Source organism: Schistocerca piceifrons, chromosome X (assembly GCF_021461385.2).
Source record: "Schistocerca piceifrons isolate TAMUIC-IGC-003096 chromosome X, iqSchPice1.1, whole genome shotgun sequence".
In the NCBI taxonomy this organism is placed as follows: Eukaryota; Metazoa; Arthropoda; class Insecta; order Orthoptera; family Acrididae; genus Schistocerca; species Schistocerca piceifrons.
In genome coordinates, this window is record NC_060149.1 from 304,604,535 (window position 1) to 304,617,919 (window position 13,385).

At 43.1% G+C, this 13,385-nt stretch overlaps 1 protein-coding gene across 1 annotated transcript in view; it reads right to left on the reverse strand.

Moving 5' to 3' along the window:
- The window catches only part of LOC124722325 (potassium voltage-gated channel protein Shal), a 980,926-nt gene that overhangs the window by 537,687 nt on the left and 429,854 nt on the right, over positions 1–13,385 (reverse strand). The window contains exon 2 of the mRNA XM_047247502.1: positions 9,746–9,908. Coding sequence (XP_047103458.1) covers positions 9,746–9,908 — 163 coding nt within the window. The remainder of the gene's footprint in view (positions 1–9,745; positions 9,909–13,385) is intronic.

Here is a 13,385-nt window from a genome sequence, read left to right on the forward strand (position 1 = left end):
TTGCCTACTGATAATGTTTACTGAATAACCACTGAAGATGCTCCACAAATGTGAATTATATATAGTGAGAAAAATAATAAAAAAATATACGAAATTAATGATTTATGATATTTAGTTTGCATCTGGTTTTTCTGAGAACTACAAGTAACAACACTCTACATCCTAAACCTAGTTACATGAATAGGAATGAAATAAATTGACATTTACGTTCAGTATACCTGTCCTTAGTGGCCGAGTCTTTCACTTGCTGTAGTCACTTTCGTGCCAGCTCAAGGAACACAAAGGGCCGGTGAAATAAATTCTTCCAGCTGGGAGTACAACCGAAACTTGGCTACAATGTTGATTACTCTTGGCAACTATGTCACCATCGATATGGTTCCTGGATGGCACAGAAATATCCTGCTCAATTTACTTGACATCTTCTAGTCATTTCCATCGAATAATCTGAATGATTTTCACTGAAGGTATTAGTTTACAGTTTTGACACCAGGAAGGTCGTCCCATATGAAAATGGAAACTATTCTCGTCTGTAACATCATAATTTATCTTTCCTAGTGACCACTTTGGTAATATGAGGGAGACGAATGCTGCAGCGCTTTGATAACTCTGAAATAATGAGGTCGTATTGTGAAGTAAATGCTGCGTTTGGTCTCCATTCCAGTCTCGACGGAGGCCAGGTTTTTACCTGTTCTGTGACAGAACTTCAATTAGCCAGATTGGGAAATCTTAAGAAAACTTCTGCATTCTAAGTCATCTCGCCTTTTCTAAGTACTCCACTTTCTAAGGGCGGCTGGCTAATGATACTGCACACCTCATAATGCCTTTCCTGCTTCTGTTGACATAATTTTTGTTTTTGTGAACATACAATTTTATTTATGAAACTAACTGATGAGCCAAAACATTATGACCACCTGTTTCATAGAATGTTTGTCCGTCTTTGAAACTACACTCCTGGAAATGGAAAAAAGAACACATTGACACCGGTGTGTCAGACCCACCATACTTGCTCCGGACACTGCGAGAGGGCTGTACAAGCAATGATCACACGCACGGCACAGCGGACACACCAGGAACCGCGGTGTTGGCCGTCGAATGGCGCTAGCTGCGCAGCATTTGTGCACCGCCGCCGTCAGTGTCAGCCAGTTTGCCGTGGCATACGGAGCTCCATCGCAGTCTTTAACACTGGTAGCATGCCGCGACAGCGTGGACGTGAACCGTATGTGCAGTTGACGGACTTTGAGCGAGGGCGTATAGTGGGCATGCGGGAGGCCGGGTGGACGTACCGCCGAATTGCTCAACACGTGGGGCGTGAGGTCTCCACAGTACATCGATGTTGTCGCCAGTGGTCGGCGGAAGGTGCACGTGCCCGTCGACCTGGGACCGGACCGCTGCGACGCACGGATGCACGTCAAGACCGTAGGATCCTACGCAGTGCCGTAGGGGACCGCACCGCCACTTCCCAGCAAATTAGGGACACTGTTGCTCCTGGGGTATCGGCGAGGACCATTCGCAACCGTCTCCATGAAGCTGGGCTACGGTCCCGCACACCGTTAGGCCGTCTTCCGCTCACGCCCCAACATCGTGCAGCCCGCCTCCAGTGGTGTCGCGACAGGCGTGAATGGAGGGACGAATGGAGACGTGTCGTCTTCAGCGATTAGAGTCGCTTCTGCCTTGGTGCCAATGATGGTCGTATGCGTGTTTGGCGCCGTGCAGGTGAGTGCCACAATCAGGACTGCATACGACCGAGGCACACAGGGCGAACACCCAGCATCATGGTGTGGGGAGCGATCTCCTACACTGGCCGTACACCACTGGTGATCGTCGAGTGGACACTGAATAGTGCACGGTACATCCAAACCGTCATCGAACCCATCGTTCTACCATTCCTAGACCGGCAAGGGAACTTGCTGTTCCAACAGGACAATGCACGTCCGCATGTATCCCGTGCCACCCAACGTGCTCTAGAAGGTGTAAGTCAACTACCATGGCCAGCAAGATCTCCGGATCTGTCCCCCATTGAGCATGTTTGGGACTGGATGAAGCGTCGTCTCACGCGGTCTGCACGTCCAGCACGAACGCTGGTCCAACTGAGGTGCCAGGTGGAAATGGCATGGCAAGCCGTTCCACAGGACTACATCCAGCATCTCTACGATCGTCTCCATGGGAGAATAGCAGCCTGCATTGCTGCGAAAGGTGGATATACACTGTACTAGTGCCGACATTGTGCATGCTCTGTTGCCTGTGTCTATGTGCCTGTGGTTCTGTCAGTGTGATCATGTGATGTATCTGACCCCAGGAATGTGTCAATAAAGTTTCCCCTTCCTGGGACAATGAATTCACGGTGTTCTTATTTCATGTGTACGCACTGATCATATAAGTCGCTCAAATAATGGGCCGCTGATCTGCGTAAGCGATGTTGGCGCCCGACAGCGACGCAGATGGGTTCCATAGGATTTACATCGGGCAGATTTGGTCGCCGAGACATCAACAAGAGTTCACTATAATGCTCCTCAAATCACTGTAGCACAGTTCTGGCTCCGAGACACGGACAATTATACTGCTGGAAGATGACATCTTCGTCGGAAAAAGACATTAAGCATGAAGGGATACAGGTGGTTCGCAGCTGTCAGCGTGTCTTCTGTTAGTACCACAGGTTCCATGCAAGTGCAGGAAAATGTCTGCATTAGAGTAATACTCCTCCCACCAGACTGCCCCCTTGGCGCGCTGCACGTTTCGAGCCGCCGTTCACCTCGATGAAGGAGTTTGTGTTTCCATTGATCGACGGTCGAATCCCGATGGACCCGTGCCCACTGCAATGAACTTGTATGGGTGATCTGCTGCGGAGCTCTATGTTCAACAATGTACGATGAACAGTGAGTGTGCTCCGAAACACTTGTGCATGCACCAGCATTGTGCTCTTGCAGCAGAGATGCTACTGATCAACGCCTACCCTACTTTACAGAGCAGACAGGCCTCCGAACCCCTTGTTCTGTGAAAAGTCGCGGACGTCCAGACATTTTGCACCTATTGGTAGTTTTACTGTACTTCTACCTCTTTCCGTAGATGCTCACGACAGTATCACATGAATGTTCCACCAGCTTCGCCGTTTTCAAGATACTCGTTCACAGATTGTGCCTAATTATAACGTCTCCTTTGTCAAAGTGGGTTATCTCAATCGATTTTCCCATTTTCAGCCCATATCATCGCTAGAGTGACCCCCATCCGTCTCTGGTGCGCTTAACATACTTTTCGCAACGTGTCACGTGCTCACAACACTACCAGTCGGCATCCAACCTCGCAGTGGGCAGTAGCTACTATGTTTCAACTGATCAGTGTGCGGCAGTGAATAATTTCTTAAATGGACTTCTTTGTGCATTGACTCCATCTGTTAAATCTCCACTTAAGTATGACACAGGAAAGGCAGTAAACACAGACTATTTCGAACTCCACAATGCATTGTATTTTACTAGTTCTTGCCGATTTAGTCACGCTAGTGTTACAAATGCTTGACTTTTGTCCAAAGACTATCGTGGCAAGCTGTAATTAATTTTTATTAGTACCTACGGTGCATATGTTACCAGCGGTTTTCTATTGGATTGTTAAACACAACAGTAAAAATAAGAGAGAAATAAATCGTCAACAATGTATTCTCTAAAATTTCTAGATATTATCTTGTATATAGCTCGTCAGTTTCTGATCCGCACCATACAGGATTGGTAGGGAAAATAGAGAAGATCCAAAGAAAAGTAGCATGTTTCTTTACAGGTTCATTTGCTAAATGCGACAGCTTCACAGGGATGCTGAGTCGACTCCAATGGCAGATGCTGCAAGAGAGTCTCAAGGTATGGTCTGCTGTCAAAATTCCAAGAGCACATATTCCTAGAAGAGTAAACCAATATATTGCTTCCTTCTAAGTATATCTCGAAGACCGAAAAGATAAAATTAGAGAGATTCAGGCTCACACAAAGGATTACCAGCAATTGTTGTGCCCGAGAACCATACGCGACAGGAACAGCAAAAGGGGAAAGTGACACTGGTACACAAACTACCCTCCGTCACACAAAGTAAAATGGCTTGCGGAGTCCGACAATTTTCAGGTAGTTTACCGATTTCACGCCTGTGGAAACCTACCCGTTGGAAGTTGAAAGGTGTCGTCAAACGAGGTTTGAAGTACATTTTCGTATTGGAAAGGAATTTTCTGGGTGGTTGTCCAATAAGGAATGGAAAAAGTAAACATTTGAGGGAGGAAGATCAGGTCAATAAGTGCGCTAGAAATGACTTCCAAAACAGACTCCTGGATAGTTTTGTATGTGTAATAATCAAGTGCATTATCGTATAGTAGCGACAGCTGATTGGTTTTGTTGGTAGTTTTCTTATACTGCGACCGAAACGTGTTTCAGTTGTTGGCAAAAATGTCAGCTGCGATGGAAACACTCCCTGGGCAGGAGTTAGTAGTGCACGGCACTCATTTTGTGCCACTGGCTAAAAAATATTATCTGTTCTCACTGCTCTTTGCACGACGAGATGTCTTTTGTCAAGGCTCAGCCTTTATTTAATTCCTTCTTAAGAAGTGAACGTAAAGGCATCATAACTGATCACCAGTAACAGTATTGCATATGAATGTTCAGTGAGAGAGCTCATGAGATTCGAGCAAAAATGTTGCTTGGAATTTGTGCATACAGTGCACTTACACACCACTTCTCCACTTATCCTATTGAAAGCACATGTTTCAGCACATCACATATGTCAGTTATCGAGTTTTCTCGAATGAGGAAAACCAGTCGACCCGAACGATCTATCTTGACACAACGAAATTCTTTTCTGACGTAATTTGTCCGGTAGCACAGCCCGAGACACAATACATATATGCTCGAGCAGCTATCGCTGCCTGCACCCCTCCATTTAACCCAAAGCGAACAGTATGTCGCAAGTGTTGGACTTTTTCCACATGCGACTCTATTTTATAACGCTTAAACAACTTTCATAAGACTGAAGTATGCAACGCCCAACACGTAACTGCACCACAAATACCATAATTTCAAATAAGAAAATGATGCTTGTTAAATAGACTCATAGAAACCCAAGCATCTTGTGTAAGGTCATGGTGTTCACTCGGTGCCGGCCGCAGTGGCCGTGCGGTTAAAGGCGCTGCAGTCTGGAACCGCAAGACCGCTACGGTCGCAGGTTCGAATCCTGCCTCGGGCATGGATGTTTGTGATGTCCTTAGGTTAGTTAGATTTAAGTAGTTCTAAGTTCTAGGGGACTAATAACCTCAGCAGTTGAGTCCCATAGTGCTCAGAGCCATTTGAACCATTTTTTGTCCACTCGGTATATTGATGCTATTTCGCGCAGAAAATCAGACAATAATAAGAAATGATTTTAGAGAGCAGAAACGTGCAGTGGTGCTTCTCGGCACGATGATCTGGTTAGGGTGGCAGCAGGCGTCAAGGCGCCCGGTGGTGGGTAGCTGGTGGCCACTGTTGGGCGAGGGAACTCTCGAGCATAAGCACTTCTGATACTGACGCAGCCACGCTTTCTTTCGCGACTGGTTTTGTTACTACCGATGTGTTAGATAGTGAACCAAATTATCTTTGTCTGTAACGTGTAACAAACAGAGGCTTTCTTTCGAAACTGGATAATGATGTTTGGTTTGTGGGGCGCTCAACTGCGCGGTCATCATCGCCCGTACAAAGTCCAAATTTTTACAAAGCCCAATTTTTTACACAGTCCTAGCGAGCCTCTGTCACGAATGATGATGATGATGATGATGGAATGATGAGGACAACACAAACACCCCGGGCCGAGAAAATGCCCAACCCGGCCGAGAATCGAACCCGGACCCAGTGATCCCGAGGCAGCAACGCTAACCATTAGACCACGAGCTGCAGACTGTCGATACTGGACGCCGCATGGAAGACATGGTGAACACTACTTTTTGGCCTGACTCCAGCTACACAATGCAAAAACGAAATTGCAAATATCTGCTGGACCACCAGCGAAAATGCCCCTGACGTCTCTTACGAGAGACAGGCTGTATAATGCTTATCGCTGAAAAGGATCTAGCTGGGATAAATACGAATCGAATACAGAAGCAAAAAAGAAGCAGGGGTAAACTAAGAGGGTGATAGATGGAGCTAGAGATTTTCAACTATAGGACAGTGGGTGTAATTGAAGAATTGGGGGGGGGGGGGGGCGTTGGAGGGGGGCAATGCAGACAAAAGACTGGAAAGTAGAGAGGACAGTAATGCGTGATAAAAGAGTGAACATTTACATGTGTCTTTCGATGCGGAATAACAAAAACAATTGTAATCTCATATTCATGTTATTATCAAGTAACTGAAAGTGTTTTGTACAAGACCTGTTATAATTGTGCATAACTGTTACGAAAAAGGTTGCCATGCCATGCAGACTTAAATCAGCAAATATTAAGTACACCTAATTCCAGAACCTAACCCTCCTGCTCAGATACTGTAGCACAGTACTGTACCCACTGCATTAGCTGTCTAGAGCTGCTACATCGACCTGATGGCATAAATCATACACGAAAGGAAAAAAATTCTAGAAATACACGTATCGAAGCCAAAGACCGAGCTACCTCTAGGTTTCGAGGCGTTGTTTACGTAGGCTTTAGGAAATACAGCAGCAAAAGTTAGGGCATTCACGCAAACATACATAGTGTATATTATTATATGTATTTGTACGTATAAGCGTACTTGTGACAAAGCGGTGAATAATAAAAGAATGTTTCTTTTCAAAACAGGGGTTTGGGAAATCGCGACTGAAACATACAAGGCTACTTCATACCTAAACCTGACACAAAACATAGGAGATATATTTTCTTGCGCTCAGTCTCTCCACAAGGAAAGCAGAAGTATTATAACCAGATACAAAAAATACAGGGGCAATACCATCAAATAGAAAAAAAGACACTGTAATTTGTTCATCAACACGGTTGAACAGACGGTTCATCCTCGATGTTCACCTCTCATCAAAAATGTTTTATCATTGAAGAAGGATATGGAAACTGAACATTCTGTTTCATAAATGGCTTTTACATTGCAGTGTAGTGTGAACGTATTCAGAACTAATGTGGGAACAGTCTAGTATTAGCTCAGAGGAGGCTCTTGTACCTATGCTTAGAAGAATCATTAAAGAATCCTGTGCTAAGCGATTATAGCCTTCGCAGAAACGACGACCATCAAAGGTACGCAAAAAGGCCGAAGTGGTCTTCGTTCAGTACTCTTAAAACTCCTCACATGTGCTTCAATATATAGCGGATCATGTCTCTATAGCGATCCGCCATATTATCAAAGCATGCGTTCCAGTGTCCACTGGCAGACTTTACAGACACTAGATCTCCTGAAAGATTGACAAATTCCAATTGGCGAGCAGGATACGTAAGTGGTTCTCCATAGATTTTGACTTAGTCCAACGGATTCTTTTCAGCAGCAGGACGTATCAAAGAGAAGAGTAAAATGCAATAATGGCACGAGTTATTATGGCCTAACAACAACCGTTTCTCACCTTCTGCAAAAGAATAGTTATCAGTGAGGAGGATTATTGGTGAAGATGGGTATCATCGCAAATGGATATTTTCGGTAACTGATTTCGTGCAACACCACCACACGAAGTCTCCCAAAATAAATGCCGTATCTTAACACTGGATCTAAACACCGTCAGCAATAGGAGACTGAGAAATTCTGTCTGCTCAGTATAGAAGAAATAAAACCGCCACTTCACTATCCGGAAACTGGAATACGTCTAGTCTAAAGCTCACACCATAGCACATGGGACATATTAAATGCAGTAGTTGAAGAAAATAGAAACTACTTCCAAAGAACATTTCTTTACACTTCTCAGCTTGATTTGGTTCGATGCAGGTCACCTCATCTTTCAGAGGAAAGCATTCGTCAACCGTTCCCAAAACCAAAGAGTCATTGCACAAAACTAAATAATTATCAGAAAATGGGTCTCATCAGCTACGTACTGAAGATAATAGTTGAGTCTTACGCTTAGTATGGTTCCTTCAGTTCAGAAAGATGAGCAGCTCTATGACTGTTCTATAAGGAAATATCACTCAACACTTGACAACCTAATCCTATTGGAGGCGAATGTAGTGATTTTTGGTACTGAAAATCCATTTCACACTAACATGAACTTTTAAACTCACATGTCTCGCACTTGTTCTACAGTGCAAGTTACAACCATAAAGCTTGTGATTCGAAATTCTGTAATGGGAAAAAATTAAAATTTACATCTCTGTTTTAAATCAAGGTCGGAAAGCTTAAGTTTTTTATCTGTATAAAATAAATAAAAACTTAAGCAACGGAAAAGAACCGAAACTGAGTCAGGAAAACTCAAGAGTCTAGCTAGCATAGTACATACTGCGTGTAGAGATAGTTTTTTTACTTACGTAATGATTAAATACAGCGGCTCGTTCTTATAAGGTATATCTACGAAGTCTTGATTTTTTGTATTCCGTTGCGGAAAAAATACCTTAACACTGTTAAGGGAAGGAAAAAAGACGATGCATCGAGAACACGAAAAAAGTCGATTAGGGCTTCAAAGGTATTTAAGGTACGGAACCAGACACTAGTGATTTATGTTAGTTTTGAGAAGAAGCACGGATGAGGAGCTGTTATTGATGTCTTCCCATACATTACGTGTGACAGGAGGGTACGCGACGCTATCATCCGTCAAAGCCGTACAGTGTAAGTAATCTCCTAGATGGATTCGTGGCGAGCCCTGCAGTGTATTACGCAGTAATTTTCAGACTTGAATTTTTATTTCAATTTCCTCAGATTATTATTGAATAACACAAATACAGCCTTGAAACATGGCGGAAATTTAAATCAACTTTGAAAGTATTCTGCAGTGGCGGGTGTAAAATATTACTGTTGCTATGGAGCTTACAGAGACCCTAATACATCAGGTAAACGAAACCAAAATTCGGTTATCGTCTTTTTCAGACCAACAGCCTCTTTTGTTCCCATTGAAGCAGACGTCAGCACTATGCCGGCCACGGTGGCCGTGCGGTTCTGGCGCTGCAGTCCGGAACCGCGGGACTGCTACGGTCGCAGGTTCGAATCCTGCCTCGGGCATGGGTGTGTGTGATGTCCTTAGGTTAGTTAGGTTTAAGTAGTTCTGATTTCTAGGGGACTTATGACCTAAGATGTTGAGTCCCATAGTGCTCAGAGCCATTTGAAGTCAGCACTATACTTTTTGCTCATTTTATCATTCATAATTGCGACTAATGACCTCAGAAGTTAAGTCGCATAGTGCTCAGAGCCATTTGAACCATCATTCATAATTAGCAACATACAACCAACTGCCAATATTACTTTACTGAAAACAATTCTCTAATGTTTTAGATGGGGTTATGAAAGTAGTACTTCCTCTTACATGGGGACAGTGAAACAATTTCATTTGTCCTAGCTCTCCAATTCACCAATATTTGTGCATGTGTCGACTCTTATCTCCTCAGTCGCTAACCATAACACATATTCGCGGAATTACCCACAGAATTAACAAAAAATATTAATGAAAGTCAAATCGAACACCACTTCTTTACTAGGTAAATAATCAACATTAAGTTACTCAGTTCACGCTATAGTTTACACAATTTTCTTAATTTTCCACTAGCATCTGAAACGAATGCTTGCTACTGTCTAATTACAATCAAAGAACGTTATTTGTACGATAAAGGTATTTGCTTTGTCATTCATACTAAGTTGGATGAGCTTACCCTCTGCGCCTTCCTCTTGTCTGCCCGCTGGTTCTGGTGATAGATGCGACTGAAGTTAGATACGATAACAGGAACCGGCAAAGCGATCACTAGCACACCACTGAGGGAGCACACTCCTCCAACGATCTTGCCAGCAATCGTCTTGGGAACCATGTCACCGTACCTGTAACACATTACAGACATTAGTTTGATAAAACAGCATGCTAATCTAAAGGAGTGCGACTACTGTGGCCACAATTCAATTTTAATGCTTACACTAAAGTGCAATTACATAGCTGCCAAATCAAAACTGGACAGTCTTAATCATTACCTTACTCGTAACCGTCTACATGCGCCTTAAGTTTGTACAGACACCTGGAATGATCACTCATAGGTTTTAATATCCATGTGAAGCATCACATAATTCAACCATTCGTACCAACAGGCTGCTAAGGGTCTTTTCCCTTAAGTAATGTCACAGTAGCGAGTGAACAGTCCAGGCCGCCGTCCTGTCGGTTTTCCAGCCCACTGTGTTGGACCCCCTATTTGAGGTATCCTCCGCTATTCTATTGCAACGGTCCGCGCCTTGCTTATGTTTTAAAACGCATGGGAAATAATGTTTATTATATTTTTACCAATGTTTGTTCCAGACTGGACCATGAAAAGTACAAAAGAAGGAATTTTCAGAGTTTTGTGTAGATATTCTTTGTGCCCGTAGTACTTTTATTCTCTCAGTAAGTGCCCTTTTCGTCAGACCACGTCGTTCTGGTCTTCGTGGTTTTTATATCAGGCTTTCTGTGCAGTCATGAATTTTATGCCAAAAGTCTTTGTCTCTTATATCAAATTATGTTATTCCTGCTTGCTTCAAATCTACTTATACTACATTTATTTATTTATTTATTTTACAAGGCCTCCAGGCCCTCTTTTACATCTAACCAACAGTCTTTAGTGAGTTGACAATATAGTATGGGTAGTACAGAAGAATAGCAATAATAATAATAATAATAGTTTTCTGAAGCAATATCTAAAGGATGAATCCCAACAGACTGACACAAAAGACTTCACTTATTTCGGTAAATCAAAAGGTGATAATACATGGTACGAAGAAATTGGAAGGAACTTTATGGAACGCCGAATTACTCCACAAGATGTTGAGGAATGATTGCTATTCAGAAAGCAACTACGAGATTCCGAAGGTTTCCATGAAAACTCCAAGACAGAGACTGGGGTGACTTCGGCAGATAAATGAAAAGAAATGATGAGAAGAATGTGGAAGAAAAGAAAGAAGAAACAGTTGATGTGAATTTAGCTCGTAGTGGCTCATACGTTAAAGGAGAAGAAGAAGATGAAGAAGGAGAATGATAATGGATGCAGTAATCATTACAGTATACATAGTACATGAGCAACACATAATAACAGTAACGTGTAGTAATAAATTCGCTTTGACGGAAAAATTGCAACACCAGGCGTTGTGAGACATAAACGAAAGTTGGTAGGCGTGTTACAACATGTGAAAGATGATGTCTACTCAAATTTCGCGCCAGTCGTATAACAAAGGCGTTAGTAGCTCCACTAGGAAGATGCAAATCAGGTTTGTTTTAAATACACCCAGTAATGGTCGTGACCATCAGTTGTCTTTGATGGTGAGATGATGTTAGTCAGGATGGCCCTTAAGAAGATAAAGAAGCCATTATTAACCACCCACTGCGCTTGAATGAAGTCGTTTAATATGGCTACGAGAAGCTGGATGTTCCTTCTGTGATACGCCAGAAAGACTTGGCAGGAATGCAGCCACTGTACATGATTGCTGCAAGCGGTGGTCACAAGATTGTACGGTTGCAAGCAGACCGGGGCCCTGTACGCCCAGGTGGGGGAAGACCACTGTGTTCCGCGTATGGCTCTGGTGAATCGTATTGCATCTAAAGCAGCAATGTGAGCTGCAGTTGGCACCACAGTGGCACAACGAACTGTTACAAGCCGGGTAAACCAAAGACAGCTCCGAGGCAGTGGGCATTTCACTGGCCTCAAACCACCGCCATCTGCGATTTCATTAGTGTCAAGCGAGAGCTCACTGGAGGGCAGGGTGAAGCTCTGTTGTGTTTTGTGATAAAAGCTGGTTCTGCATCGGTGCCAGTAATGGCCGTGTGTTGGTTAGAAGGAGGCCAAATGAGGGCCTGCAACTAACGTGTCGGCATGCTAGACGCATTGAACCTACACTTGGAGTTATGGTCTGGGATGCGATTTCGTATGGCAGCAGAAGCACTCTCGTGGTTGTCTCACACAACCTCATTGGAAATCTGTACGTCAATCTGGTGATTCGATCTGTTGTACTGCCATTCATGAACAGCATTCCAGTGAGTGTTTTCAAACAAGAAAACGCTCGCCCACATGCCGCTGTTGTAACCTAATATGCTCTAAGGGTGTGGACATGTTACCTCGGCCTATTCGATCACCAGATCTGTCTCCAATCAAGTACATAAGGGACATCACCGAACGACCACTCCAGCGTCATACGCAAACAGATTAACCGTTCCTGTATTGACTGACAGGCACGGAACTCTACACCAGCACCTGTATCAAGACAATGCGTGCAATTTTGAATGCTTGCATTCAAAATCCTGGCAGTTACCCCAGTTACTAATGCACCAACATTTCACAATTACAATGGCCTGACTCGAACTTACCTGTGACCTTAGAATGTTAATCACTTAACTATGTTACTTAGACGAATGTACTGTATTCCCGAGATTTCATTACTACACATTAATCTTTTTTGGTAACACGACTTTTTTTATGTTTCCAAAAATGGCAATGTAGTTAACTCTGCGTCAAGTCATTTCTAGTTTTGTTTGAAATTATATCTAATGGAAATGTGTGGCTATGATATAAAAGGAATCAAATCTGGAGAAGTTGACTGGCCTCCGAAAACAGCCAGGAATAATAACATGAAGTTAGGAAATGAGGTGGAGGAAAGAAACTGGAAATAGGGAGGAATGAGAAAAGCATCGATAGTGTTTTTTTTATGTGACAGATTTTCTGGTCAGAGTGAAGACAGCTGAGATATTCTGACGAAGAGGCTAAGTCGATGACAAAAGGTAGGTCTTCAGTCTCTTCTTGAACACAGAGGAGTTTGTCATAAGACGCAGTTCATAAGTTAGTTTGTTCCATATCAGTACGGCTGAAATGAATAAAGAGATGGAGAAAGGTTTTATGTTACGCATAACTAGAGCCAAGATTTAGGACATATCAGATTTTGTACTGCTGTTACGAAGTCATGAATGAGATCTGATATGCTAGGAGATGAACTGTGGACACTTGAAACTAAGAAACCAATGAAGAAGACATCTACTCCATCTGGGCATATGAAGGACTGACGTGACCAACTAACCCAATATTACACACAGACGTGTGTTACACAAGTTCCATGGCACAATCCAATCGCCTGGAGTTTTCACCATTTGTGCTGAGTTGAACTACATTACAGTAGTAAATATTCTGCAGGACTAAGGACTCGACAAGTTTCTGTTTTATTTTCGGCGAAAATATTTTTTAAATTTTTGAATGCATCTAGAGAAGAGAGAGATTTCCTACATGAAGTGATAGTTTGTTCTTTTTAGTTCAGATGCTCATTAAAATTATGCGGGAGTCTTTTACTGTTCTT